The sequence below is a fragment of the Poecilia formosa genome, unplaced genomic scaffold (genome assembly GCF_000485575.1).
Source record: "Poecilia formosa unplaced genomic scaffold, Poecilia_formosa-5.1.2 Scaffold409, whole genome shotgun sequence".
Taxonomy (NCBI): domain Eukaryota; kingdom Metazoa; phylum Chordata; class Actinopteri; order Cyprinodontiformes; family Poeciliidae; genus Poecilia; species Poecilia formosa.
This window is the reverse complement of record NW_006800348.1, coordinates 399909-424990: the sequence shown is the minus strand read 5'-3', so window position 1 is coordinate 424990 and position 25082 is coordinate 399909. Positions and strand designations below refer to the sequence as shown.

At 40.2% G+C, this 25082-nt stretch overlaps 5 protein-coding genes across 6 annotated transcripts; 2 read left to right on the top strand and 3 right to left on the bottom strand.

Annotated features, from left to right (window-relative positions):
• Nucleotides 1–16: 16 nt before the first annotated feature.
• Nucleotides 17–2847, top strand: swsap1 (SWIM-type zinc finger 7 associated protein 1). Its single transcript, XM_007576543.2, has 2 exons — nt 17–305; nt 1510–2847. Exons 1-2 carry the CDS (start codon nt 33–35, stop codon nt 2050–2052), a joined length of 816 nt encoding a protein of 271 aa, XP_007576605.1. The 5' UTR covers nt 17–32; the 3' UTR covers nt 2053–2847.
• Nucleotides 2848–3181: 334 nt separating this feature from the next.
• On the bottom strand, nt 3182–10619 carry LOC103155018 (erythropoietin receptor-like). The gene is made up of 9 exons (XM_007576540.2): nt 9936–10619; nt 9719–9858; nt 9477–9612; nt 9184–9350; nt 7424–7575; nt 7164–7320; nt 5983–6070; nt 5760–5847; nt 3182–5655 (listed from the first exon to the last, which is right to left on the bottom strand). Exons 2-9 carry the CDS (start codon nt 9810–9812, stop codon nt 4915–4917), a joined length of 1623 nt encoding a protein of 540 aa, XP_007576602.1. The 5' UTR covers nt 9813–9858; nt 9936–10619; the 3' UTR covers nt 3182–4914.
• Nucleotides 10620–10640: 21 nt separating this feature from the next.
• On the bottom strand, nt 10641–11524 carry LOC107833577 (zinc finger protein 653-like). Its single transcript, XM_016663230.1, has 2 exons — nt 11162–11524; nt 10641–11085 (listed from the first exon to the last, which is right to left on the bottom strand). The coding sequence occupies exons 1-2, from the start codon at nt 11443–11445 to the stop codon at nt 10923–10925; spliced, it is 447 nt and encodes a 148-aa protein (XP_016518716.1). The 5' UTR covers nt 11446–11524; the 3' UTR covers nt 10641–10922.
• A 153-nt stretch (nt 11525–11677) lies between these two features.
• On the top strand, nt 11678–14561 carry LOC103155022 (ATPase SWSAP1-like). The gene is made up of 2 exons (XM_016663229.1): nt 11678–12017; nt 13224–14561. Exons 1-2 carry the CDS (start codon nt 11745–11747, stop codon nt 13764–13766), a joined length of 816 nt encoding a protein of 271 aa, XP_016518715.1. The 5' UTR covers nt 11678–11744; the 3' UTR covers nt 13767–14561.
• Nucleotides 14562–14895: 334 nt separating this feature from the next.
• epor (erythropoietin receptor) lies at nt 14896–22823 on the bottom strand. 2 transcript variants are annotated; one of them, XM_016663227.1, is made up of 9 exons: nt 22706–22823; nt 21437–21739; nt 21195–21330; nt 20898–21064; nt 19138–19289; nt 18878–19034; nt 17697–17784; nt 17474–17561; nt 14896–17369 (listed from the first exon to the last, which is right to left on the bottom strand). In XM_016663227.1, the coding sequence occupies exons 2-9, from the start codon at nt 21528–21530 to the stop codon at nt 16629–16631; spliced, it is 1623 nt and encodes a 540-aa protein (XP_016518713.1). In that variant the 5' UTR covers nt 21531–21739; nt 22706–22823; the 3' UTR covers nt 14896–16628. The 2 variants fall into 2 exon arrangements, with proteins under 2 accessions (XP_016518713.1, XP_016518714.1); XM_016663228.1 differs by lacking the exon at nt 22706–22823 and having other exon boundaries at nt 21437–21576; nt 21654–22433.
• Nucleotides 22824–25082: the final 2259 nt, after the last annotated feature.

Here is a 25082-nt window from a genome sequence, read left to right as displayed (position 1 = left end):
TCGAGTGCGAGGTGAATTCTGTTTGTTTTCTGATGACAGACATCCTGACGTTGGTGTTCAGGACCTTGTCGTCACAGACAGGTCAGAACAAGGACCCTAGTGCCGGTCCTCCACCCCCAGCACCCCACTCCAACACCCTGGTAGTGGGAGAGCACCGCCTCAGTCGCTCTGTGCTGCTACTGGCGGCCGTCACCGCCGCCTCGGAGCTCGGCGTCAGGGTGGCTTTCTTCGCCCAGACTCAGATTCAGAGCCTCCCGGAGTGTCTGCAGAGATGCAGCGCGACCCAGAACCCGGAGGGTCTGAAGGTAAACCAAACTACCCTGAAAACCACAACAACCACTGAGAAAAATATAGCAGAATACCTGGATCTATTTACACCTTTGTCACGTTACAGCGACAAACCTCTGTGTGTTTTATTGGAATATTTATGACACACCAACACAATGTAGTGCTTGGAAGAGATATTGACTTTAAAAAAAGTCATACACTCCTAAATAAACTCTAATTGCATCCAGAAGTCACTGTTTAATAAACAAAACCGGCCTATGTGTAGTATAATCTCAATTTAAAACAGTTCCGTGAAGGCTGCAAACAGTAAAAGAAAGCTCTGATGGTGGCAAACAAAAAGTACATGACTTCAGTATAATTAAAAACAGCGACACCTGGAGGACACCTCAGCTCATAGCAACCTTTCAGTAGCAAATACAAGCTCAGAAAATTCTGATTTTAATTTGACTAAATCTAGATTAAATCAGTAAAATACTTTAGAACATTTCGAGCCAATGAGGCAAGCTCATTGAAGCATTCGATGAGGTTTGAAGTAGGAATACACCGATCCACTTTTTTTTTTTTCTTTTGATACCGATAGCTGAGGTTTAGTATCGGATGATACCGATCCGATGCAGAAAAACAGTGCTCAGTTGACTTAAAACTTTTCTTTAAAAAAGAAAAAGGGAAAAAAAACATTGACATTTGTACTGAAGTACAAATGTATCTGATAACTCTGCAACAGTACAGCACACTAAAAATACACCAGCAGCTTCACAGGCTTGGTCAAACATGTAAAATCAACACAACTTTAATTTGTTCAGTCAGTGCAATTATTAGTATAACAGCTAATGTAAAATAAATAATAAATCGTGATGTCACTCGTAGTACAAAATATAGAATTACACTGAATAGATCTACCCTTATGGACTGGCCACATTATCAATACCTGAGCTAGATTTTTTTTTTTTCAATATTATAGCGATATTAATATCAGATTGGTGCATCTTTAGTTGTAATTTGACAAAAATATGGGGAAAAAAAAACAATAAACAGAAACCGGTGATGTTCGGTGTGGGATTGCGTATGTTTGCTCATCTAAAAAGTAAGAAACTATTAGCAACTTATTCATTACAGCATGTCAGGATTATCTGAGTTACAGTCTCAGCTACTGTCTGACAGTTTACTCTCACCTCATTTGTAACTTTTTATGATTAACATTATTGTTACTGTTATTTGAAGAAAATCACATTCAGCTATCCCCGGACCCTGGAGGAGCTACTCCAGCAGGTCGCCAGCCTTCACGAGTTCCCCTGCCCGCCCTCCCTCATCATCATCGACAGACTGGACGGCTTCCTGCGGGGCGCCGTGGCCAGCAGACATGCTGGCTTTCACTCAGGAGACGAGTCTCGCGCTGCTCATCTGGCGGCGCTGCTTTGCGACACCGCTGCCTTTCTCACCGAAATCCTGGAAAAGAGGGGCTCCAGCTCGGCCCCCTGCCGCACCATTGCCTCCTTCCTCTCGGACGCGGACAGCGGGCAGGAAAGCCGGGACCCCTCAGCCACGGATCCCATTCTGGACGTTCTTGACCGCTACTTCCAAGCTCGCTGCACTCTGGACCAGGACAGAAGCTACGAAGCTGCCGCAGCAGCAGCACAGGAAGCCTGGCACGTCTACCTGTCTGGAACTAAAATCCCGGATGACCTTGAGGATGGACCCACTTTGGCACAGGAGTGGAAACTCTTCATTTTTCCTGAGGGTTTAATGGAGTTCAAGTTAGTTTGAAAGGCTTTGGTCTCCCGATGTTAAAACCCTTCATTTTTATTTAGAACCACCACAGCTGGCTGAGAAGTAAACTATTAATGGCATCAATTTAATCAAACTTATATATATTATATATATATATATTATGTAGCTGATCTGTTTTTGTTCACTGTAATTTATTGGCCAAAAAATGTCCAATGTTTTTCCCTCAAGGCCTTAAGAAATGTGTAAAACATCCTCAGCTATGGAAAGGTAAGGTTTAAAAAATATTTCAGAATTGTTTATTTTGTTTTTGATGTTTTTCTTATTCTGTATTAAGTGAGACAGAGAAACATTTTTTTTAAAAAAAGTTCTTACATATAATCATACACTTATTTTTAAAGGCGCACTGATCTGCTTTTCCCAGCCAATACCGATTTACGGTTTCCTTTAACAGTAACGTCTGACCAACTGATTGGATTTTTTTTTTAAAGACTACATGACATAAAAGACAAGAAAAATTGCAGCAGGTTCCTTGTTAGAGGTCATCAAGGCATTTCTTCGTAACCTTTGAGTTCTACTAAACTTCTAAAAAGTTCAGGAAAGTACATCGTCAATGTGTGTATAAACAAACACATTGAAGAAGGTTTAATGAGTTTGATGAACAAGGATAAAAGTTTTTTTTTTTTCAGTGTTTGACTTGTCGATGAAGGGAAAGGAGATTAAATAGTGGTGCTAAACAACATATTTTCAACTAAGTACCAGTGTGAAGTGATCTTTTCCGTTCTCCAGATGTTCTTGTTTATATCAAAAATAAATTTTATGCTTTGTAAAGATTTCTGTGGATTGTTCAGTTTTAATTGTTTTATGTGAAAGACTTCGTAGACAAGTTTTCGGTTCATTTATTTTTTTTAATAAAAAATATATTCAAAACTTAAGGCAAACGATGTATTTCTTTTAAAGCAAATGTATCACTAATATTTATTTTTGTAAAATAATAAAAAAATTTAAAAAAGCTTTTAGGCTTACAAGATGTCTAAGCTTCAGGAAATGCAAATTTGAATGTTCAAGTCAGTCGTGATTTAAATGTGATTGATTGAAAGGCAAACAGTTGCAGACTTTTCCCCCTACAAATCTGCACCTGTTGCTTCATGTACACTTTTTACAAAAAAAAACAAAAACAATAATGGTTAGAAGTTCAGTAATACAATTCAATTTACAATTACAGCCGCAACAAGTTTATCCTTCACAGCAAGCAAATAAGCTTATTAAAAGGTTAATCAGAGCCGCAGTAAACTGGACAATTCTAGTCTGCCAGGTTCTGCTCTCTAGGGGGCAGTGTTGGCCCAAAGATGAACAACAGAAGAAATTATTAAACAGGTACAGTTCCCTAAATATAGTTATCTTAAAGCAATGCCGCATAGCCTACAGTAATAAGAATTTCACTGAATATACTTTAAAATTCTGTTTTTTATAAATGATTAAAAAAATACAATCTTTATCTGAAACAACAGTGCTATTATTTAAGAATTTAATATGTCACACAAATATTCTAGATTTTAGAAATGACCTGGCAGTGAGCGCTATCAATATTATGTATTTTTGGTGTAGTCGGTAAATCAGCATGATGGTAAATGAACTGAACTTCTATAGCATTTTTCCAATCATACGACAAAAAGTGCTTTACACTACAGCCACGTTAATCCATTTGGGCTCACACATTTTTACACCAATGCCAGATTGGCAAGCAACTTGCCCGCACATCACATCAACGTATGACAGGAGGGAGCTGGAATCGAACCTACGACCTTCTGATTGAACAAAATGAGAGGGAAATGTACAAAAATATACAAAATCCATGTTGTGATGTAGGTCTGCTACAATTAAATTTAAATGATCATTCATTTTTATGTTGCCTTTTTAATGTCAAAACCTGCTAAATTAAATCTGGATGTGTATAATTCATGAATATTTTGACCACCTTTTCATGTAGCACCAACTTTCCAAGGTTTGAATGTTGATGATAATGTTGTTCCTATGTCTGAACGTGAAAAGGTAAAAAAAAAAGTTGAATTCAAGACTTCATCTCAGTTTACGTTCTGTGCTAACAACGAAATATTAGCATGCTAACACATTGGATAAATAATGCATGTAAGGTACATCATAATCTAACAAACTTTAGCATTGTGGGTGGCATAAGCATATTAGGTAGTTAATATTGTTAGCTAAGAGAAATTGCTGTTAGCATTTAATCCAATCTTTTGAATTCCTAATAAAATGCAAGTGTATAAAACAGAGATTTATAAAAGTATACAGATACAGACTCTCATAACCACTTCAAGACCCAACAATCAGTTAAACAACTAGAAAAGGACTTAGGGGTCAGAGAATAATGCCTGCACCCGGGTAGTTCTACAGATTTAGGTTAGGCTACTATAGACAGAATAAAACTGAGGTAATAATAGCTTGTTTATGCTTTTGTTAATAAATTTGTTCACAATAAAGTAATTCCAGAGAAAGACCTTCTAGAGCAGTCTTTCTTTTCACCATGCCTGAGGTGTTGTAGCAATCCTGTCACTGAAGGATAAACAAAAACATAATTATTTAAAATATAGAACACTGGAAACACTTTTTCCAATCTAATCTGGAAGGTTTGGTGGATAGTGTTGAGTATTAATATTTGCTATGAATCACAGTTGATATTGCTTCAAATGGAAGTGTCATGTCCTTTACAGAATATCCAAAGTGTCATTCTCTTTGAGTCTGTTAGCTGGTGTCTAACAGACTCAAAGAGTCTATTAGACACCACAAATATTTTCCTAACAGTTGATGAGAGGCTATCGCTAGCCTGCGGTGAATATCCAAATGCTGGTCTCCAGCCCTCTGATTCAAGTTGGTATCCTCTCAGACATCATCATGGACAGGGTACTGCCTTACCAGGAAAGATCTTCTATGAGGAGGAATCTCATTTTTGTAGTCATTGGCATAGATAACCACTTTGCCAATGTCGTCAGCTCTACTCATAGGGCTGTAATCCATGGAGACCCCAGAGTCTGCAACTGCCATGTAGGTGTATCCAGGATCTTTGGCCATCCAGGCATTGTTTGGATACTCAAAGCTGGATTGAGATGAAAGGTTCCCAGAACCAGAGCTTTGCTGCACAGAGCCCAGGTCAGAGTGAGACTCACTCTTGGGTGGCTTTCTGGAGGCAAAAAGCACCCCAGGGGGTAAGGCTTCCTCGAGAGTGTCCTCCGTGTGCTCTTCTTCAGTGCATTTGTTGCCACTGAGTGTGATGTAGGTGTCTTGACATTCCAGTAGAGAACACTGGGACCTGGGGACGGGGTGCTGTTGGAACTCCCTTAGACGATCCAACAGCCAGTGGTCGTGTAGAGGGGTCCTCCATCCATTTGTTTGAAGGGCATCAACCTTGTCCACCGACTCTCTATCAAGAAGACCTTTGTTCAAAACCCTGTCCTCATTTCTGACAAGGGCCAAAGCTTTTGAGGCCTTTGGTGGAAGAGGTGGAGAGGACAGCGGAGGACAAAGGTTGAGTTCAGAGAGTACTTCCAATGGAGAAGGGCATTCTTCAGAGAGGATGAAAGGGGAAGTCAGCCATAAGCTTCCACTGGTCTGTCCTAACCACTCCTATGCAAAACAACAGCAAAATTAGGAGACCAGGGTCATGGTAAGCACAATGCCAAATGCCTAAAGAGGTCACAGAACTCTGAAAATGTTTGTCTTGTTCTTACCTTGAAGTCTCCACCATAAACTGTGAACAGATCTTGGAACTTGCTGTCAGGAGTTGGAATAGCTGGCCAAAGTTTCTTGATAAGGAACCTAAAGAAAGAGCAAAGATTTAATGTAGTGCTCTCTAATGTTTCATCTGATAGTTGTGCAGATTTTTAAAAGCAAGCAACATAATTTTGTGGCTACAAAATAAGCCATATGATTATATTTTCATAGTGCACTGACCTGTGATGGGACAGAAACATGGTAAGACAAAGCAGAACAAGGATGAAGGAGATGATGAAGGTCAGGGACACAATAAGTGGGTCAAGTTCTGTAGGGTACAAAGCAAGATCAGGTTGATTTCTGGGCAATGATGGTAGGAGTTCGTCCTACAACCAGTGGGTGGTCAGTTCATACTCCCACTCCTTCTGTCTGTTGTCGTGTCATTGGACAAGCCACTTCACCCGCCTTTCCTGTTAGTGATGGTCAGAGGACCTCGTAGTACACCATAGAAACTGTGGCTACAATGTAGCTTACCACCATCACCTTGTGAATGAATGACAGTAGTGTGAAGCACTTTGGGGTTCTCTGGACTTGATCAAGGATTATACAAGTACACATCATTTACCATTTAGATCAGTTGTATCCCAGTTTTAAGTCATGTCCAAAGTACTCGCAGGCCACAAAATGACAAGTATGAAAGCAAAAATGATTGCGATTCCTCCTTTTTTCCCTGCTCATCAATAAACAAGAATACAATATTTTAACAATTAAAACAATAACATAGTCAGGTTCTTGTAAGGAAATTATTTTTAATTGTTCGAGCAGAACAAAAAGGGTTCTGCACATTTGTGGCGTCTTATTTGAAATGAATTCAATTTGGAAAGTTTTGGCAGACAAATTTTGGCTCTTATAAAAAACAAAAACCTGATTAAGGTTACTCTCCATGATAACACTTCATTTAGCCAAGTTCAATAAATTAAAGCAAATCTGTGTTCACACAAGACAATTACAACTGTGAGATATTAACAAAAAGTCTCCAAATTGGTAGCTTTTCAAAATAACCACACAAAAAAAATCCGTCCAGTGGCCATAGTGGCCCCCAGAACGCACTTTGGACAACTTTCAGAAGTTGTCCAAAATCATTTGTCCAAAATGATAAGCCATATGATTATGGCTTGTCATATGGGATATGATAAGCCACATCATATCCCATATTCTTAGGCCTTCTAATGGCTCATTAGAAGCCCTAAGAAGAACATTGACATGCTGAAAAGGTTGTTATACCACCAGGAAGAGAACTAAAACATGCAGGATGCCGGCCCTCGAGGTCCGACTTTGGGCACCACTGATTTAGGATATTCCCATTTTGAAGGTGCACAATGCGTATTCCATTATAAACACAACATATGTAGATCATCCACCTGCAGGCAAAGTCTCTGTGAACACAGGGTCACTCCAGGCGCTCCAGTACCCGTCATAGGTGATGCCATCCAGGTTGACCCGGACCTGAACCCTGTACTTTGTACCCGCCTCAAGGCCCCTCAGGATCATCTCGGAGCAGGCTTGTATCGCCTCCACCTACAGCAAACACAACTCTCTTCTTCAGTACGGAGCTAGAGACATGCAATGACAATTCTACAATGTTTTGTCTACTGGTGGGGTCACTAAACAACCGTCGTACCTGCCCAACGTGACTGTCTGCCGGAGCGTAGAGAACCTCGTAGATCATGCTGTCGTCCATGTACTTCAGAGTCGGCGCCACCCAGCTCACGTTCAGCTGGCCCTGATGGCCTGTGCTGCTCACTGTCACATTCTTAGGAGGGTCGAGCAGAACTGCCAGAAAAAACAATTCAATGATTTTAAAAAAATAAAGTAAAACTATTTCAATCTGACAATTTTTCACTGATTTGTTGCACACAGAGTGCCTTTGCAAACGTACTTGCATCCCCCAGGACTCTAAGAGTGTGCTGTGCTTTTCTAGGCCCTACTAGTCGATACTGTGCTGCAGTTACATCTGCATGGGCGGTTCTAGATGGGCGTCAGCCGGGGTCAGTCCCTCAAATGATAATACTAAATCAATTTCTGATCGCAATGTGGCACAGGAACTGTAACTAACGGTTCCGTTGGAGCAATTACATTTTTTTTCACCTTCACAGTTTTACTTCAACAGTGAAAGTAGGCTTTCAGTTTTAGCCATGTTGAGATAGGATCACAGTTCTCATGTGCTAGTCAGGGGGCTGCAACGGATCTGCACATGGCTGTGACCTGTGGCTCACTTGATATGTAAAATAAAAAAAAAAAATTGAATATTTCCCTGTTTTGTTTTTTTTCCATTTTATCCTTTTGTTTTGTTCCTCTTATGAAACAAACACTGCCTTCCCTCCTCTCTCCCCTTGTACATTTGGTCTACATCTGCCACCTGCAACTCTTTGTTGTGTCTCCTTGCACCAGTTTTGCAAGACAGTAGATTTAGACTTTTGAGCATTATTTTTTACACAGATCAGTCAGATTCCATGGAGAGTTCACCACGTTTTAAGTTTTCCAATAGATTCTTCATTGTATTTGCAGTGAGTCAGTGTTTGGACTGGGTCATGTGATCCAGTTTTGACATAAACCAATCCTTTAGCAGGTCTGGCTGTATGTTTAGAGCTGCTCTCCTGCTGAGACTGAGACGCTTGAGACTTTTGTCCCAATCTCAAGCGTCTTTTGCAGTTTTTCTTACAGCATTGCCTGGTATATTTCTGCTCCATTCATGTTTCCAAGGCCGGATTTACAAGGATGTGGGCCCCCTGGGCTGCTGACAGTTTGGGTCCCCTATCCTCTAGAGGAAATTGTTTTCACTAATGCAAATTACAGTACATGAATAAGTGGTCTTAAACATCAGTATGAACTGATGAATGGTTTAATATGTCGCCTGCCCAACAGCTCCATATTGAAATCAACTATAACTTCATCAATTTTCAAATACATGAATTTTGGTTTTATTTATAAAAATACCAAAAAAAATTTTGATCCATCTCACCAGATATTAGTCTTTGAATGTTATATAAAGCACATATTTTGCAAAACACACATTTATCAATAGAAGAAAGAGAAAAAAAAAAACAAAGAAAAATCTTCGGGTCACCCCCAGAAAATCGGGGCCCTGGTTTGCCGCCCCTTTCTAAAGCATGTCGCCATCAGTTGTGACCAGCTCCTTTCCCTATTGATCACCACAGACTGATGCTGCCACCACCATGTGTCCCAGTGGGGATGGTGTGATATTAGATCACTTCTAAAGACAGTCATTTGCATTAGATTTTCTTTTGGAAAGTCACAAACGCACCTCAAACTTTGTAGATTCTAATTTAGTTGAACGTTTGTTTTATTTTTAGAAAAACAATGTATATATCCTTCGCCTTCGAGACAATACTCCCAATAAAAATGCGGCGTCTCACTCACACAGAAGCTCGATGAGAAGGCTGCGGTTGTGGATCTGGATCCCCTCCCGATAAACTTGGATGTCCAGTTGGACGAACATCTGGACCCGGTCCAAACGGCACAAGAAGAGCCGCTTCCCACCTGCTGACCGCAGGACCTGCAGCGCGCACGTGCTGCCGTTCTCTTTTCTAATCGGAACAGAAAGAGCGAATGAGAGGCCAGAAATCAGACTCTGGATGCTAGTGGGGTGTCATTAGCTGCATTTTATATTTTTAAATATATATTTTTTAATTTTATATCGAAAGCGGACTTACTGGTAGGCATATCTGAAGGAGTACTGATCCACAGAGCCGGCCCGCTCCTCGTCTTCCTCCCAGAAACACACAAAGTCCTTCTTGGTCTCCGCAAAGCATTTCGGGTCCTTTGGTTCTTCCTTTAGAAGAATGGAAGCTGCACAGACAGGAAAAACAAAACAAGTGTTGTGAATAATTTCTGTTTATATTTAGCGGCTCAACCAAAAAAAAAAAAATGGTAACAATATAAAAACTAAACTCACCTTTTCGTTTAAAATCCTGAACGTCTCCAGCTGCTGCGGCGGCGCAGAGCGTCAGGTAAAGTGCCAGCAGCCGGACGAGTCGCTCACATGTCATCCTTTAGTCTGAAAGACTCGGATTCTCTGCCGTCCAACCTGCATCCCTGGACAAGCAACTGTCAGAAACAGGCGGCAGCCAGCAGAGAGGCTTGTTTTTTTTTTTCTGTTTTTTTTTTCTTACTTTTTCTTCAGATACGACTGCGATGGCGCAACGTGGCTGCGCGCCTGCTGGACAGCGATAAGACGCGGTGCAGAGCTGTTTACGTTCTACAGACTGGGGGACAGGAGGTGGAGCGAAAAACAAACGTAAGAGAGCAGTTTTATTCAGTTTTTTTCTCTTTTTTTCTTTCTTTTTTTTTTTCGTAGTCGGGAGGCGGGATGTCATTGATGTTTACGAGTCTGTGGCTGAGATACAAACTGCGCGTAAAAATGCACCGGACGGATGGATGGGTGTAAAGCTGCTACTAATCCTTGGGGTTTATTTTAGAATTTTATTTGATTTTATTTTACATGCAATGAGATAATGAAATCAAACAAAATTTGGTTTTGTAAGACATTTAGAGAGGGCCTTTACAAAAATAAAGGCATGTGATTTTTGTTTATTTATTTTTTTTAATCTTGGCTCAATTGTTTCCTATTTTGTTGTTTTAGAATATATTTTTAGTCTGTCCACATGATCAACCACAAAGAGTGAAACAAAGAGTGATTCTGCAGTTAGCCATTTTTTTTTCTTCCTTTGGTAAAAATCGATAGATGTCTGCAATGAGATTAAAATAAAAGTAAAAGGAAAAACAAGGTTAGTAAAAGACAAACTGTCATTTTCCACAAAAGGTTGCCTCTTGTTTCAAGAAAATGTATATTTGTGAGTTAGAANCGGTCAATCACTGATCCACTAAAAGCCTAATCCACATTTCGACTTGACAGATACCAATTATTTGGTCTGAAGAGTTGCTAAAATAGCAACAAATTTCCTAAGTTGGCAACAGTGTACATCAGTCAGTTCTGTCTCATAGCAGAACAAAAGAGGAAAGTGGATTTCAGACCTTGCGGGGGTGGATAAGATCGGTGGAAAAGATAAGTTTAAGATAAAAGTAGCAGCCGGTTGTAGATCTTCCAAAATTAAGAAAAACTGGACCAATTTATTTCTGTACTCCTACATAAATTCCAATCAAGTACAGTCTGTGCTTGGAATATGACAAAATAGTCGAACGTAGGGAGGCACCACAATCCCAAAATAGAAACGTGAAACTAACCTGAAAATATTCCCAGATAAGCAAAGACAACACACACCTCCTTTCTGTTTCCCAGTCACCCCTGCTGTGGTCTTCTTTCTGAAACACAACCATCACTTTCATAAGGGATTTAAATGCACCCCGTTGTATGTGCGCTTCGTGTCCCCCCTCTTACCCGCAGGACTCCTGATGGTTCTTGTCTCCATAAGTGGAGTTGAGCAGGATGAGGTATTCGGCCAGCCCAGCATCACTCAGGCTGGTCCTCCTGCGGAGCTCGCTCCACAGCTTGTGCGACTCTCCGAGGTACACCCTCCTCACGTCGTACTTCTTTCGGGATTCCAGCCGCCTCTGAGCTCGGTCTGAGTCCGTGAGCCTCGGCCGGCCCCTACACCGCTTCGGAACACCTCGGTCCCCGGCTCGGTCGGCCTCAGAAGGACAGTCTGCCGGACAGTGCGCCATCTTGGTATTTAACGCCGACAGCTGATCCTGTGATTACCGGAAGTTGCTTTAAACCTCACAGGAAGCACGGTATTTTAGTTTATGTTAATCTTATCATTGAACAGAATCAATGCTAAATATATATATACGCAAGAGCTTATGTGAAAATAAACCCTGGATACCATAAACAAAATTATCTATATGGTGACAGTCACAGTTGCTTGTATTCTATCCGGACCATTTTCACTGTAACACCGGTGTGCCACCTGAAAACAGCCGCGGGAAACTTCGAGTGCGAGGTGAATTCTGTTTGTTTTCTGATGACAGACATCCTGACGTTGGTGTTCAGGACCTTGTCGTCACAGACAGGTCAGAACAAGGACCCTAGTGCCGGTCCTCCACCCCCAGCACCCCACTCCAACACCCTGGTAGTGGGAGAGCACCGCCTCAGTCGCTCTGTGCTGCTACTGGCGGCCGTCACCGCCGCCTCGGAGCTCGGCGTCAGGGTGGCTTTCTTCGCCCAGACTCAGATTCAGAGCCTCCCGGAGTGTCTGCAGAGATGCAGCGCGACCCAGAACCCGGAGGGTCTGAAGGTAAACCAAACTACCCTGAAAACCACAACAACCACTGAGAAAAATATAGCAGAATACCTGGATCTATTTACACCTTTGTCACGTTACAGCGACAAACCTCTGTGTGTTTTACTGGAATATTTATGTGACACACCAACACAATGTAGTGCTTGGAAGAGATATTGACTTTAAAAAAAGTCATACACTCCTAAATAAACTCTAATTGCATCCAGAAGTCACTGTTTAATAAACAAAACCGGCCTATGTGTAGTATAATCTCAATTTAAAACAGTTCCGTGAAGGCTGCAAACAGTAAAAGAAAGCTCTGATGGTGGCAAACAAAAAGTACATGACTTCAGTATAATTAAAAACAGCGACACCTGGAGGACACCTCAGATCATAGCAACCTTTCAGTAGCAAATACAAGCTCAGAAAATTCTGATTTTAATTTGACTAAATCTAGATTAAATCAGTAAAATACTTTAGAACATTTCGAGCCAATGAGGCAAGCTCATTGAAGCATTCGATGAGGTTTGAAGTAGGAATACACCGATCCACTTTTTTTTTTTTCTTTTGATACCGATAGCTGAGGTTTAGTATCGGATGATACCGATCCGATGCAGAAAAACAGTGCTCAGTTGACTTAAAACTTTTCTTTAAAAAAGAAAAAGGGAAAAAAAACATTGACATTTGTACTGAAGTACAAATGTATCTGATAACTCTGCAACAGTACAGCACACTAAAAATACACCAGCAGCTTCACAGGCTTGGTCAAACATGTAAAATCAACACAACTTTAATTTGTTCAGTCAGTGCAATTATTAGTATAACAGCTAATGTAAAATAAATAATAAATCGTGATGTCACTCGTAGTACAAAATATAGAATTACACTGAATAGATCTACCCTTATGGACTGGCCACATTATCAATACCTGAGCTAGATTTTTTTTTTTTCAATATTATAGCGATATTAATATCAGATTGGTGCATCTTTAGTTGTAATTTGACAAAAATATGGGGAAAAAAAAACAATAAACAGAAACCGGTGATGTTCGGTGTGGGATTGCGTATGTTTGCTCATCTAAAAAGTAAGAAACTATTAGCAACTTATTCATTACAGCATGTCAGGATTATCTGAGTTACAGTCTCAGCTACTGTCTGACAGTTTACTCTCACCTCATTTGTAACTTTTTATGATTAACATTATTGTTACTGTTATTTGAAGAAAATCACATTCAGCTATCCCCGGACCCTGGAGGAGCTACTCCAGCAGGTCGCCAGCCTTCACGAGTTCCCCTGCCCGCCCTCCCTCATCATCATCGACAGACTGGACGGCTTCCTGCGGGGCGCCGTGGCCAGCAGACATGCTGGCTTTCACTCAGGAGACGAGTCTCGCGCTGCTCATCTGGCGGCGCTGCTTTGCGACACCGCTGCCTTTCTCACCGAAATCCTGGAAAAGAGGGGCTCCAGCTCGGCCCCCTGCCGCACCATTGCCTCCTTCCTCTCGGACGCGGACAGCGGGCAGGAAAGCCGGGACCCCTCAGCCACGGATCCCATTCTGGACGTTCTTGACCGCTACTTCCAAGCTCGCTGCACTCTGGACCAGGACAGAAGCTACGAAGCTGCCGCAGCAGCAGCACAGGAAGCCTGGCACGTCTACCTGTCTGGAACTAAAATCCCGGATGACCTTGAGGATGGACCCACTTTGGCACAGGAGTGGAAACTCTTCATTTTTCCTGAGGGTTTAATGGAGTTCAAGTTAGTTTGAAAGGCTTTGGTCTCCCGATGTTAAAACCCTTCATTTTTATTTAGAACCACCACAGCTGGCTGAGAAGTAAACTATTAATGGCATCAATTTAATCAAACTTATATATATTATATATATATATATTATGTAGCTGATCTGTTTTTGTTCACTGTAATTTATTGGCCAAAAAATGTCCAATGTTTTTCCCTCAAGGCCTTAAGAAATGTGTAAAACATCCTCAGCTATGGAAAGGTAAGGTTTAAAAAATATTTCAGAATTGTTTATTTTGTTTTTGATGTTTTTCTTATTCTGTATTAAGTGAGACAGAGAAACATTTTTTTTAAAAAAAGTTCTTACATATAATCATACACTTATTTTTAAAGGCGCACTGATCTGCTTTTCCCAGCCAATACCGATTTACGGTTTCCTTTAACAGTAACGTCTGACCAACTGATTGGATTTTTTTTTTAAAGACTACATGACATAAAAGACAAGAAAAATTGCAGCAGGTTCCTTGTTAGAGGTCATCAAGGCATTTCTTCGTAACCTTTGAGTTCTACTAAACTTCTAAAAAGTTCAGGAAAGTACATCGTCAATGTGTGTATAAACAAACACATTGAAGAAGGTTTAATGAGTTTGATGAACAAGGATAAAAGTTTTTTTTTTTTCAGTGTTTGACTTGTCGATGAAGGGAAAGGAGATTAAATAGTGGTGCTAAACAACATATTTTCAACTAAGTACCAGTGTGAAGTGATCTTTTCCGTTCTCCAGATGTTCTTGTTTATATCAAAAATAAATTTTATGCTTTGTAAAGATTTCTGTGGATTGTTCAGTTTTAATTGTTTTATGTGAAAGACTTCGTAGACAAGTTTTCGGTTCATTTATTTTTTTTAATAAAAAATATATTCAAAACTTAAGGCAAACGATGTATTTCTTTTAAAGCAAATGTATCACTAATATTTATTTTTGTAAAATAATAAAAAAATTTAAAAAAGCTTTTAGGCTTACAAGATGTCTAAGCTTCAGGAAATGCAAATTTGAATGTTCAAGTCAGTCGTGATTTAAATGTGATTGATTGAAAGGCAAACAGTTGCAGACTTTTCCCCCTACAAATCTGCACCTGTTGCTTCATGTACACTTTTTACAAAAAAAAACAAAAACAATAATGGTTAGAAGTTCAGTAATACAATTCAATTTACAATTACAGCCGCAACAAGTTTATCCTTCACAGCAAGCAAATAAGCTTATTAAAAGGTTAATCAGAGCCGCAGTAAACTGGACAATTCTAGTCTGCCAGGTTCTGCTCTCTAGGGGGCAGTGTTGGCCCAAAGATGAACAACAGAAGAAATTATTAAACAGGTACAGTTCCCTAAATATAGTTATCTTAAAGCAATGCCGCATAGCCTACAGTAATAAGAATTTCACTGAATATACTTTAAAATTCTGTTTTTTATAAATGATTAAAAAAATACAATCTTTATCTGAAACAACAGTGCTATTATTTAAGAATTTAATATGTCACACAAATATTCTAGATTTTAGAAATGACCTGGCAGTGAGCGCTATCAATATTATGTATTTTTGGTGTAGTCGGTAAATCAGCATGATGGTAAATGAACTGAACTTCTATAGCATTTTTCCAATCATACGACAAAAAGTGCTTTACACTACAGCCACGTTAATCCATTTGGGCTCACACATTTTTACACCAATGCCAGATTGGCAAGCAACTTGCCCGCACATCACATCAACGTATGACAGGAGGGAGCTGGAATCGAACCTACGACCTTCTGATTGAACAAAATGAGAGGGAAATGTACAAAAATATACAAAATCCATGTTGTGATGTAGGTCTGCTACAATTAAATTTAAATGATCATTCATTTTTATGTTGCCTTTTTAATGTCAAAACCTGCTAAATTAAATCTGGATGTGTATAATTCATGAATATTTTGACCACCTTTTCATGTAGCACCAACTTTCCAAGGTTTGAATGTTGATGATAATGTTGTTCCTATGTCTGAACGTGAAAAGGTAAAAAAAAAAGTTGAATTCAAGACTTCATCTCAGTTTACGTTCTGTGCTAACAACGAAATATTAGCATGCTAACACATTGGATAAATAATGCATGTAAGGTACATCATAATCTAACAAACTTTAGCATTGTGGGTGGCATAAGCATATTAGGTAGTTAATATTGTTAGCTAAGAGAAATTGCTGTTAGCATTTAATCCAATCTTTTGAATTCCTAATAAAATGCAAGTGTATAAAACAGAGATTTATAAAAGTATACAGATACAGACTCTCATAACCACTTCAAGACCCAACAATCAGTTAAACAACTAGAAAAGGACTTAGGGGTCAGAGAATAATGCCTGCACCCGGGTAGTTCTACAGATTTAGGTTAGGCTACTATAGACAGAATAAAACTGAGGTAATAATAGCTTGTTTATGCTTTTGTTAATAAATTTGTTCACAATAAAGTAATTCCAGAGAAAGACCTTCTAGAGCAGTCTTTCTTTTCACCATGCCTGAGGTGTTGTAGCAATCCTGTCACTGAAGGATAAACAAAAACATAATTATTTAAAATATAGAACACTGGAAACACTTTTTCCAATCTAATCTGGAAGGTTTGGTGGATAGTGTTGAGTATTAATATTTGCTATGAATCACAGTTGATATTGCTTCAAATGGAAGTGTCATGTCCTTTACAGAATATCCAAAGTGTCATTCTCTTTGAGTCTGTTAGCTGGTGTCTAACAGACTCAAAGAGTCTATTAGACACCACAAATATTTTCCTAACAGTTGATGAGAGGCTATCGCTAGCCTGCGGTGAATATCCAAATGCTGGTCTCCAGCCCTCTGATTCAAGTTGGTATCCTCTCAGACATCATCATGGACAGGGTACTGCCTTACCAGGAAAGATCTTCTATGAGGAGGAATCTCATTTTTGTAGTCATTGGCATAGATAACCACTTTGCCAATGTCGTCAGCTCTACTCATAGGGCTGTAATCCATGGAGACCCCAGAGTCTGCAACTGCCATGTAGGTGTATCCAGGATCTTTGGCCATCCAGGCATTGTTTGGATACTCAAAGCTGGATTGAGATGAAAGGTTCCCAGAACCAGAGCTTTGCTGCACAGAGCCCAGGTCAGAGTGAGACTCACTCTTGGGTGGCTTTCTGGAGGCAAAAAGCACCCCAGGGGGTAAGGCTTCCTCGAGAGTGTCCTCCGTGTGCTCTTCTTCAGTGCATTTGTTGCCACTGAGTGTGATGTAGGTGTCTTGACATTCCAGTAGAGAACACTGGGACCTGGGGACGGGGTGCTGTTGGAACTCCCTTAGACGATCCAACAGCCAGTGGTCGTGTAGAGGGGTCCTCCATCCATTTGTTTGAAGGGCATCAACCTTGTCCACCGACTCTCTATCAAGAAGACCTTTGTTCAAAACCCTGTCCTCATTTCTGACAAGGGCCAAAGCTTTTGAGGCCTTTGGTGGAAGAGGTGGAGAGGACAGCGGAGGACAAAGGTTGAGTTCAGAGAGTACTTCCAATGGAGAAGGGCATTCTTCAGAGAGGATGAAAGGGGAAGTCAGCCATAAGCTTCCACTGGTCTGTCCTAACCACTCCTATGCAAAACAACAGCAAAATTAGGAGACCAGGGTCATGGTAAGCACAATGCCAAATGCCTAAAGAGGTCACAGAACTCTGAAAATGTTTGTCTTGTTCTTACCTTGAAGTCTCCACCATAAACTGTGAACAGATCTTGGAACTTGCTGTCAGGAGTTGGAATAGCTGGCCAAAGTTTCTTGATAAGGAACCTAAAGAAAGAGCAAAGATTTAATGTAGTGCTCTCTAATGTTTCATCTGATAGTTGTGCAGATTTTTAAAAGCAAGCAACATAATTTTGTGGCTACAAAATAAGCCATATGATTATATTTTCATAGTGCACTGACCTGTGATGGGACAGAAACATGGTAAGACAAAGCAGAACAAGGATGAAGGAGATGATGAAGGTCAGGGACACAATAAGTGGGTCAAGTTCTGTAGGGTACAAAGCAAGATCAGGTTGATTTCTGGGCAATGATGGTAGGAGTTCGTCCTACAACCAGTGGGTGGTCAGTTCATACTCCCACTCCTTCTGTCTGTTGTCGTGTCATTGGACAAGCCACTTCACCCGCCTTTCCTGTTAGTGATGGTCAGAGGACCTCGTAGTACACCATAGAAACTGTGGCTACAATGTAGCTTACCACCATCACCTTGTGAATGAATGACAGTAGTGTGAAGCACTTTGGGGTTCTCTGGACTTGATCAAGGATTATACAAGTACACATCATTTACCATTTAGATCAGTTGTATCCCAGTTTTAAGTCATGTCCAAAGTACTCGCAGGCCACAAAATGACAAGTATGAAAGCAAAAATGATTGCGATTCCTCCTTTTTTCCCTGCTCATCAATAAACAAGAATACAATATTTTAACAATTAAAACAATAACATAGTCAGGTTCTTGTAAGGAAATTATTTTTAATTGTTCGAGCAGAACAAAAAGGGTTCTGCACATTTGTGGCGTCTTATTTGAAATGAATTCAATTTGGAAAGTTTTGGCAGACAAATTTTGGCTCTTATAAAAAACAAAAACCTGATTAAGGTTACTCTCCATGATAACACTTCATTTAGCCAAGTTCAATAAATTAAAGCAAATCTGTGTTCACACAAGACAATTACAACTGTGAGATATTAACAAAAAGTCTCCAAATTGGTAGCTTTTCAAAATAACCACACAAAAAAAATCCGTCCAGTGGCCATAGTGGCCCCCAGAACGCACTTTGGACAACTTTCAGAAGTTGTCCAAAATCATTTGTCCAAAATGATAAGCCATATGATTATGGCTTGTCATATGGGATATGATAAGCCACATCATATCCCATATTCTTAGGCCTTCTAATGGCTCATTAGAAGCCCTAAGAAGAACATTGACATGCTGAAAAGGTTGTTATACCACCAGGAAGAGAACTAAAACATGCAGGATGCCGGCCCTCGAGGTCCGACTTTGGGCACCACTGATTTAGGATATTCCCATTTTGAAGGTGCACAATGCGTATTCCATTATAAACACAACATATGTAGATCATCCACCTGCAGGCAAAGTCTCTGTGAACACAGGGTCACTCCAGGCGCTCCAGTACCCGTCATAGGTGATGCCATCCAGGTTGACCCGGACCTGAACCCTGTACTTTGTACCCGCCTCAAGGCCCCTCAGGATCATCTCGGAGCAGGCTTGTATCGCCTCCACCTACAGCAAACACAACTCTCTTCTTCAGTACGGAGCTAGAGACATGCAATGACAATTCTACAATGTTTTGTCTACTGGTGGGGTCACTAAACAACCGTCGTACCTGCCCAACGTGACTGTCTGCCGGAGCGTAGAGAACCTCGTAGATCATGCTGTCGTCCATGTACTTCAGAGTCGGCGCCACCCAGCTCACGTTCAGCTGGCCCTGATGGCCTGTGCTGCTCACTGTCACATTCTTAGGAGGGTCGAGCAGAACTGCCAGAAAAAACAATTCAATGATTTTAAAAAAATAAAGTAAAACTATTTCAATCTGACAATTTTTCACTGATTTGTTGCACACAGAGTGCCTTTGCAAACGTACTTGCATCCCCCAGGACTCTAAGAGTGTGCTGTGCTTTTCTAGGCCCTACTAGTCGATACTGTGCTGCAGTTACATCTGCATGGGCGGTTCTAGATGGGCGTCAGCCGGGGTCAGTCCCTCAAATGATAATACTAAATCAATTTCTGATCGCAATGTGGCACAGGAACTGTAACTAACGGTTCCGTTGGAGCAATTACATTTTTTTTCACCTTCACAGTTTTACTTCAACAGTGAAAGTAGGCTTTCAGTTTTAGCCATGTTGAGATAGGATCACAGTTCTCATGTGCTAGTCAGGGGGCTGCAACGGATCTGCACATGGCTGTGACCTGTGGCTCACTTGATATGTAAAATAAAAAAAAAAAATTGAATATTTCCCTGTTTTGTTTTTTTTCCATTTTATCCTTTTGTTTTGTTCCTCTTATGAAACAAACACTGCCTTCCCTCCTCTCTCCCCTTGTACATTTGGTCTACATCTGCCACCTGCAACTCTTTGTTGTGTCTCCTTGCACCAGTTTTGCAAGACAGTAGATTTAGACTTTTGAGCATTATTTTTTACACAGATCAGTCAGATTCCATGGAGAGTTCACCACGTTTTAAGTTTTCCAATAGATTCTTCATTGTATTTGCAGTGAGTCAGTGTTTGGACTGGGTCATGTGATCCAGTTTTGACATAAACCAATCCTTTAGCAGGTCTGGCTGTATGTTTAGAGCTGCTCTCCTGCTGAGACTGAGACGCTTGAGACTTTTGTCCCAATCTCAAGCGTCTTTTGCAGTTTTTCTTACAGCATTGCCTGGTATATTTCTGCTCCATTCATGTTTCCAAGGCCGGATTTACAAGGATGTGGGCCCCCTGGGCTGCTGACAGTTTGGGTCCCCTATCCTCTAGAGGAAATTGTTTTCACTAATGCAAATTACAGTACATGAATAAGTGGTCTTAAACATCAGTATGAACTGATGAATGGTTTAATATGTCGCCTGCCCAACAGCTCCATATTGAAATCAACTATAACTTCATCAATTTTCAAATACATGAATTTTGGTTTTATTTATAAAAATACCAAAAAAAATTTTGATCCATCTCACCAGATATTAGTCTTTGAATGTTATATAAAGCACATATTTTGCAAAACACACATTTATCAATAGAAGAAAGAGAAAAAAAAAAACAAAGAAAAATCTTCGGGTCACCCCCAGAAAATCGGGGCCCTGGTTTGCCGCCCCTTTCTAAAGCATGTCGCCATCAGTTGTGACCAGCTCCTTTCCCTATTGATCACCACAGACTGATGCTGCCACCACCATGTGTCCCAGTGGGGATGGTGTGATATTAGATCACTTCTAAAGACAGTCATTTGCATTAGATTTTCTTTTGGAAAGTCACAAACGCACCTCAAACTTTGTAGATTCTAATTTAGTTGAACGTTTGTTTTATTTTTAGAAAAACAATGTATATATCCTTCGCCTTCGAGACAATACTCCCAATAAAAATGCGGCGTCTCACTCACACAGAAGCTCGATGAGAAGGCTGCGGTTGTGGATCTGGATCCCCTCCCGATAAACTTGGATGTCCAGTTGGACGAACATCTGGACCCGGTCCAAACGGCACAAGAAGAGCCGCTTCCCACCTGCTGACCGCAGGACCTGCAGCGCGCACGTGCTGCCGTTCTCTTTTCTAATCGGAACAGAAAGAGCGAATGAGAGGCCAGAAATCAGACTCTGGATGCTAGTGGGGTGTCATTAGCTGCATTTTATATTTATAAATATTTTTTATTATTATTATTTTATATCGGAAGCGGACTTACTGGTAGGCATATCTGAAGGAGTACTGATCCACAGAGCCGGCCCGCTCCTCGTCTTCCTCCCAGAAACACACAAAGTCCTTCTTGGTCTCCGCAAAGCATTTCGGGTCCTTTGGTTCTTCCTTTAGAAGAATGGAAGCTGCACAGACAGGAAAAACAAAACAAGTGTTGTGAATAATTTCTGTTTATATTTAGCGGCTCAACCAAAAAAAAAAAAATGGTAACAATATAAAAACTAAACTCACCTTTTCGTTTAAAATCCTGAACGTCTCCAGCTGCTGCGGCGGCGCAGAGCGTCAGGTAAAGTGCCAGCAGCCGGACGAGTCGCTCACATGTCATCCTTTAGTCTGAAAGACTCGGATTCTCTGCCGTCCAACCTGCATCCCTGGACAAGCAACTGTCAGAAACAGGCGGCAGCCAGCAGAGAGGCTTGTTTTTTTTTTTCTGTTTTTTTTTTCTTACTTTTTCTTCAGATACGACTGCGATGGCGCAACGTGGCTGCGCGCCTGCTGGACAGCGATAAGACGCGGTGCAGAGCTGTTTACGTTCTACAGACTGGGGGACAGGAGGTGGAGCGAAAAACAAACGTAAGAGAGCAGTTTTATTCAGTTTTTTTCTCTTTTTTTCTTTCTTTTTTTTTTTCGTAGTCGGGAGGCGGGATGTCATTGATGTTTACGAGTCTGTGGCTGAGATACAAACTGCGCGTAAAAATGCACCGGACGGATGGATGGGTGTAAAGCTGCTACTAATCCTTGGGGTTTATTTTAGAATTTTATTTGATTTTATTTTACATGCAATGAGATAATGAAATCAAACAAAATTTGGTTTTGTAAGACATTTAGAGAGGGCCTTTACAAAAATAAAGGCATGTGATTTTTGTTTAATTTTAAAAAAAAATCTTGGTTCAATTGTTTCCTATTTTGTTGTTTTAGAATATATTTTTAGTCTGTCCACATGATCAACCACAAAGAGTGAAACAAAGAGTGATTCTGCAGTTAGCCATTTTTTTTTCTTCCTTTGGTAAAAATCGATAGATGTCTGCAATGAGATTAAAATAAAAGTAAAAGGAAAAACAAGGTTAGTAAAAGACAAACTGTCATTTTCCACAAAAGGTTGCCTCTTATTTCAAGAAAATGTATATTTGTGAGTTAGAACGAGCCAAATTCAGGCCGAAATCCGACGATGATAAAAATAAAATAAAATAAACACCACGCGGTTTGCAGCTGTTATTGCACCAAAATCCGTAATGACTGAATCGATACAGGCACCGATTTATTATTATTATTATTTTTTAGATGTTATTTGAAAATAATTTTTCTTTCACTTTACAATTACTAGCTTCTTTGTGTCAAATCTGTCACATAAAAATCAAATAAAAATCATAGAAGTTTGGTGGTTATACTGTAGCAGAACAGTAGATAGATAGATAGATAGATAGATAGATAGATAGATAGATAGATAGATAGATAGATAGATAGATAGATAGATAGATAGATAGATGCTCTCTGACTGACCCTCAGCAGCTTCATGGAGGGGAAACCGAACCGCAGTGTGCTCTCAGTCAGAGGAACTCTGAAACGGTTCCTTATCTCCTCTCTGCACCAGCATGTTTTCATCGTCTGTGCAGCATTATCAGAGCTGCAGAGAAACATGTTTCTGCACTCGTGATAAGTGGTTTCGATGTGTGTGTGCGTGTGCGTGCGTGCGTGCGTGTGTGCGTGTGTGTGTGAGGGACAGAGTTTGGCGGGATAGGTGGAGGCGTAGCAGCCCATCCCCATCCAATGCCATTCAGGGCATCTTTACATCACCTGATGTAAACAAAAAGCTGAAGTTGTAGCTATGACAACATCCAGCAGAACTTTGGACTTAATGCTCAAATCCACATTTTACATGAAAGTTAGGTTGAAGTTTAAGAGAAGTTCTTTGGTGGAATTGGTTCAAAATGACTTGAGTCCCCGGCCGTGCAGGAAAGGTAGTCTAGTTGTTTCTGTGCTGACAGGAAGAGGAAACCTGAATTACTGTGGTTTTCTCTGCTATTTCAGATAAAAATATGAAAACCGGGACTTCATGGTAAGGACAGAGAGCTAAAAATCTGTGGTCATAAATCACATTCGATTTGCTGCTGCCCTGGGTTTAGCCAGGCTGCAGCACATGCTTCAGGACCGGTTTATAGAAAACAGGCTGGAAACTCCCAGAGATGGTAATGATCTAGAATCTACATGGAAATCTAGATTCTAGATTTCCATGCATGTTGTGAGAAAGTATTTCCTCGCTTTAGAGACATTTACTGTTTATGTTTTCTTTTTGGTTAAATATTTCAGATCAAACAAATTAGTAAGTTCAAAAAACAGGTTTCAAAATATGAATGAGAAATGAAGTCGAAACCACATGTGACTAAGCTTTTTCACACGATAAGTCATTAAAAATAATTCATGGCGACAACAGACGAAAACTACAATATTCATAATACATATAACCACTGGCGCTGGCACATATCCGCCATCAGAGGAGACATCGAAGGGACAAGGTCTGTACTTTGGAGCGGAATGCGACGTTTTGGGGAAATTGTAGTTGGCGATTTAAGTTTGACAAACTTAATTCAATTACAAATCAAATCTTTTTTTCAGTTGCAGTGTCATTCTCAGTGTATGGATTAAACTTGTTCGAATGACACACAACTTTTCATGAACCGTGCAGCTCATTGTCCGAAAGAATCATACCATCACCCTCCTTCTACTTCCTGTCGTCGTCTTCGTCGTTTTACCAGCAGTAAAATCGGGCTGTTGATCAAGTGAAAGCGAAAAATTGTTTCTATTGTAGTTTTGCAAAATACATCTATTTCATTTTGGCCCAAAATAAAAAAAAACACTTCGTCTTATGATAAAATGTTTTGTTTTGTTTTTTTTTCCCCCCCAAGTTTTCATTAAGCACATTTAGTTTCTTAATTTCAGTGTCTGTGGTTAATGGAAACACAGCTAGTGTTTCAAATGTTATTTTTACATATATATATTCCATCAAAGCTCAGTGACCAGATAACATTTTGGCATTAGCTGTGCATTATATGATATGAGCATTATATCATTATACTGATGGAACACGTTTGGCTCCAGGCTCATGTTAGCAGCATGTGGACTGACCACTGCTTGAAGGGAAGAGCCGCTCAAACACGGCTTATCATCACACATCTGGTTCATAGTGACAGTTAGTGGCCAGCACAGTGATAACAGTTTAGTCACATGGTACACTGCAACTACTGACCTGAAATTATCCAATCAAAGGGAAACTTTAATTTCCTTCCATTTTTTATATATAATGTATATATATTTATATATATATAGATTCAGAAAGAGGAAAGTCATTAATGCGGTGAAGGAAAAAGTTGTTTTATTGTGGTAAACATATGAAAAGATTAACTTAATTTTCTTCAAACATAAATGAAGTTCTAAAAGTAAAGAGGAAGAAAAGACAAGAGGCCTTGACTGATGAGTGTGTGTGTGAGTTTATCTGAGCTCACACACACCGACTGTTTCACTTTTAGAGGACAGTAATTATGCCAATAACAAGATAATTTAACACATTAGTACTCAGTTAATGCAAATACAGATTTGTTTTCCTCAAGTATTTTAAGAGCAGCAGCAACATGATGTGTCTGAGACACACGGCCTTGAAGAAAGCATGGCAGCTGGACGACTGAGGACACGAAGCAGGTCATGTGACTGCCAGGTTCATACATGGGGAGGTGACTAGTGGATGTCTGTACAGTAAATCTAATGTTTTTACAATCAGCCAGAGTTGGGTGTTCAAAGTGGGGCCAGGAGACCATTTGCGGCTCCTAGGCTGACTTTGTGCGGCCCCGCAGACCACAAAAATAAAATAAATCGGGAGAAAACT

Bases quoted from the DNA above. Each gene is read 5' to 3' on its own strand.
- LOC103155022 (XM_016663229.1), top strand. From the start codon at position 11,745: ATGACAGACATCCTGACGTTGGTGTTCAGGACCTTGTCGTCACAGACA. The intron at 12,018-13,223 runs GTAAACCAAACT...TGTTATTTGAAG, and splicing joins AGAACCCGGAGGGTCTGAAG to AAAATCACATTCAGCTATCC.
- swsap1 (XM_007576543.2), top strand. From the start codon at position 33: ATGACAGACATCCTGACGTTGGTGTTCAGGACCTTGTCGTCACAGACA. The intron at 306-1,509 runs GTAAACCAAACT...TGTTATTTGAAG, and splicing joins AGAACCCGGAGGGTCTGAAG to AAAATCACATTCAGCTATCC.
- LOC107833577 (XM_016663230.1), bottom strand. From the start codon at position 11,445: ATGGCGCACTGTCCGGCAGACTGTCCTTCTGAGGCCGACCGAGCCGGG. The intron at 11,086-11,161 runs GTAAGAGGGGGG...GTTGTGTTTCAG, and splicing joins AACCATCAGGAGTCCTGCGG to AAAGAAGACCACAGCAGGGG.
- epor (XM_016663227.1), bottom strand. From the start codon at position 21,530: ATGACATGTGAGCGACTCGTCCGGCTGCTGGCACTTTACCTGACGCTC. The intron at 19,290-20,897 runs GTGAGTGAGACG...TTTTTCTGGCAG, and splicing joins CCTTCTCATCGAGCTTCTGT to TTCTGCTCGACCCTCCTAAG. The intron at 17,562-17,696 runs GTCAGTGCACTA...CTCTTTCTTTAG, and splicing joins ATGTTTCTGTCCCATCACAG to GTTCCTTATCAAGAAACTTT.
- LOC103155018 (XM_007576540.2), bottom strand. From the start codon at position 9,812: ATGACATGTGAGCGACTCGTCCGGCTGCTGGCACTTTACCTGACGCTC. The intron at 9,613-9,718 runs GTGAGTTTAGTT...CTGTCTGTGCAG, and splicing joins TCAGGATTTTAAACGAAAAG to CTTCCATTCTTCTAAAGGAA. The intron at 6,071-7,163 runs GTGGATGATCTA...TGTACCCTACAG, and splicing joins CACAGAGACTTTGCCTGCAG to AACTTGACCCACTTATTGTG.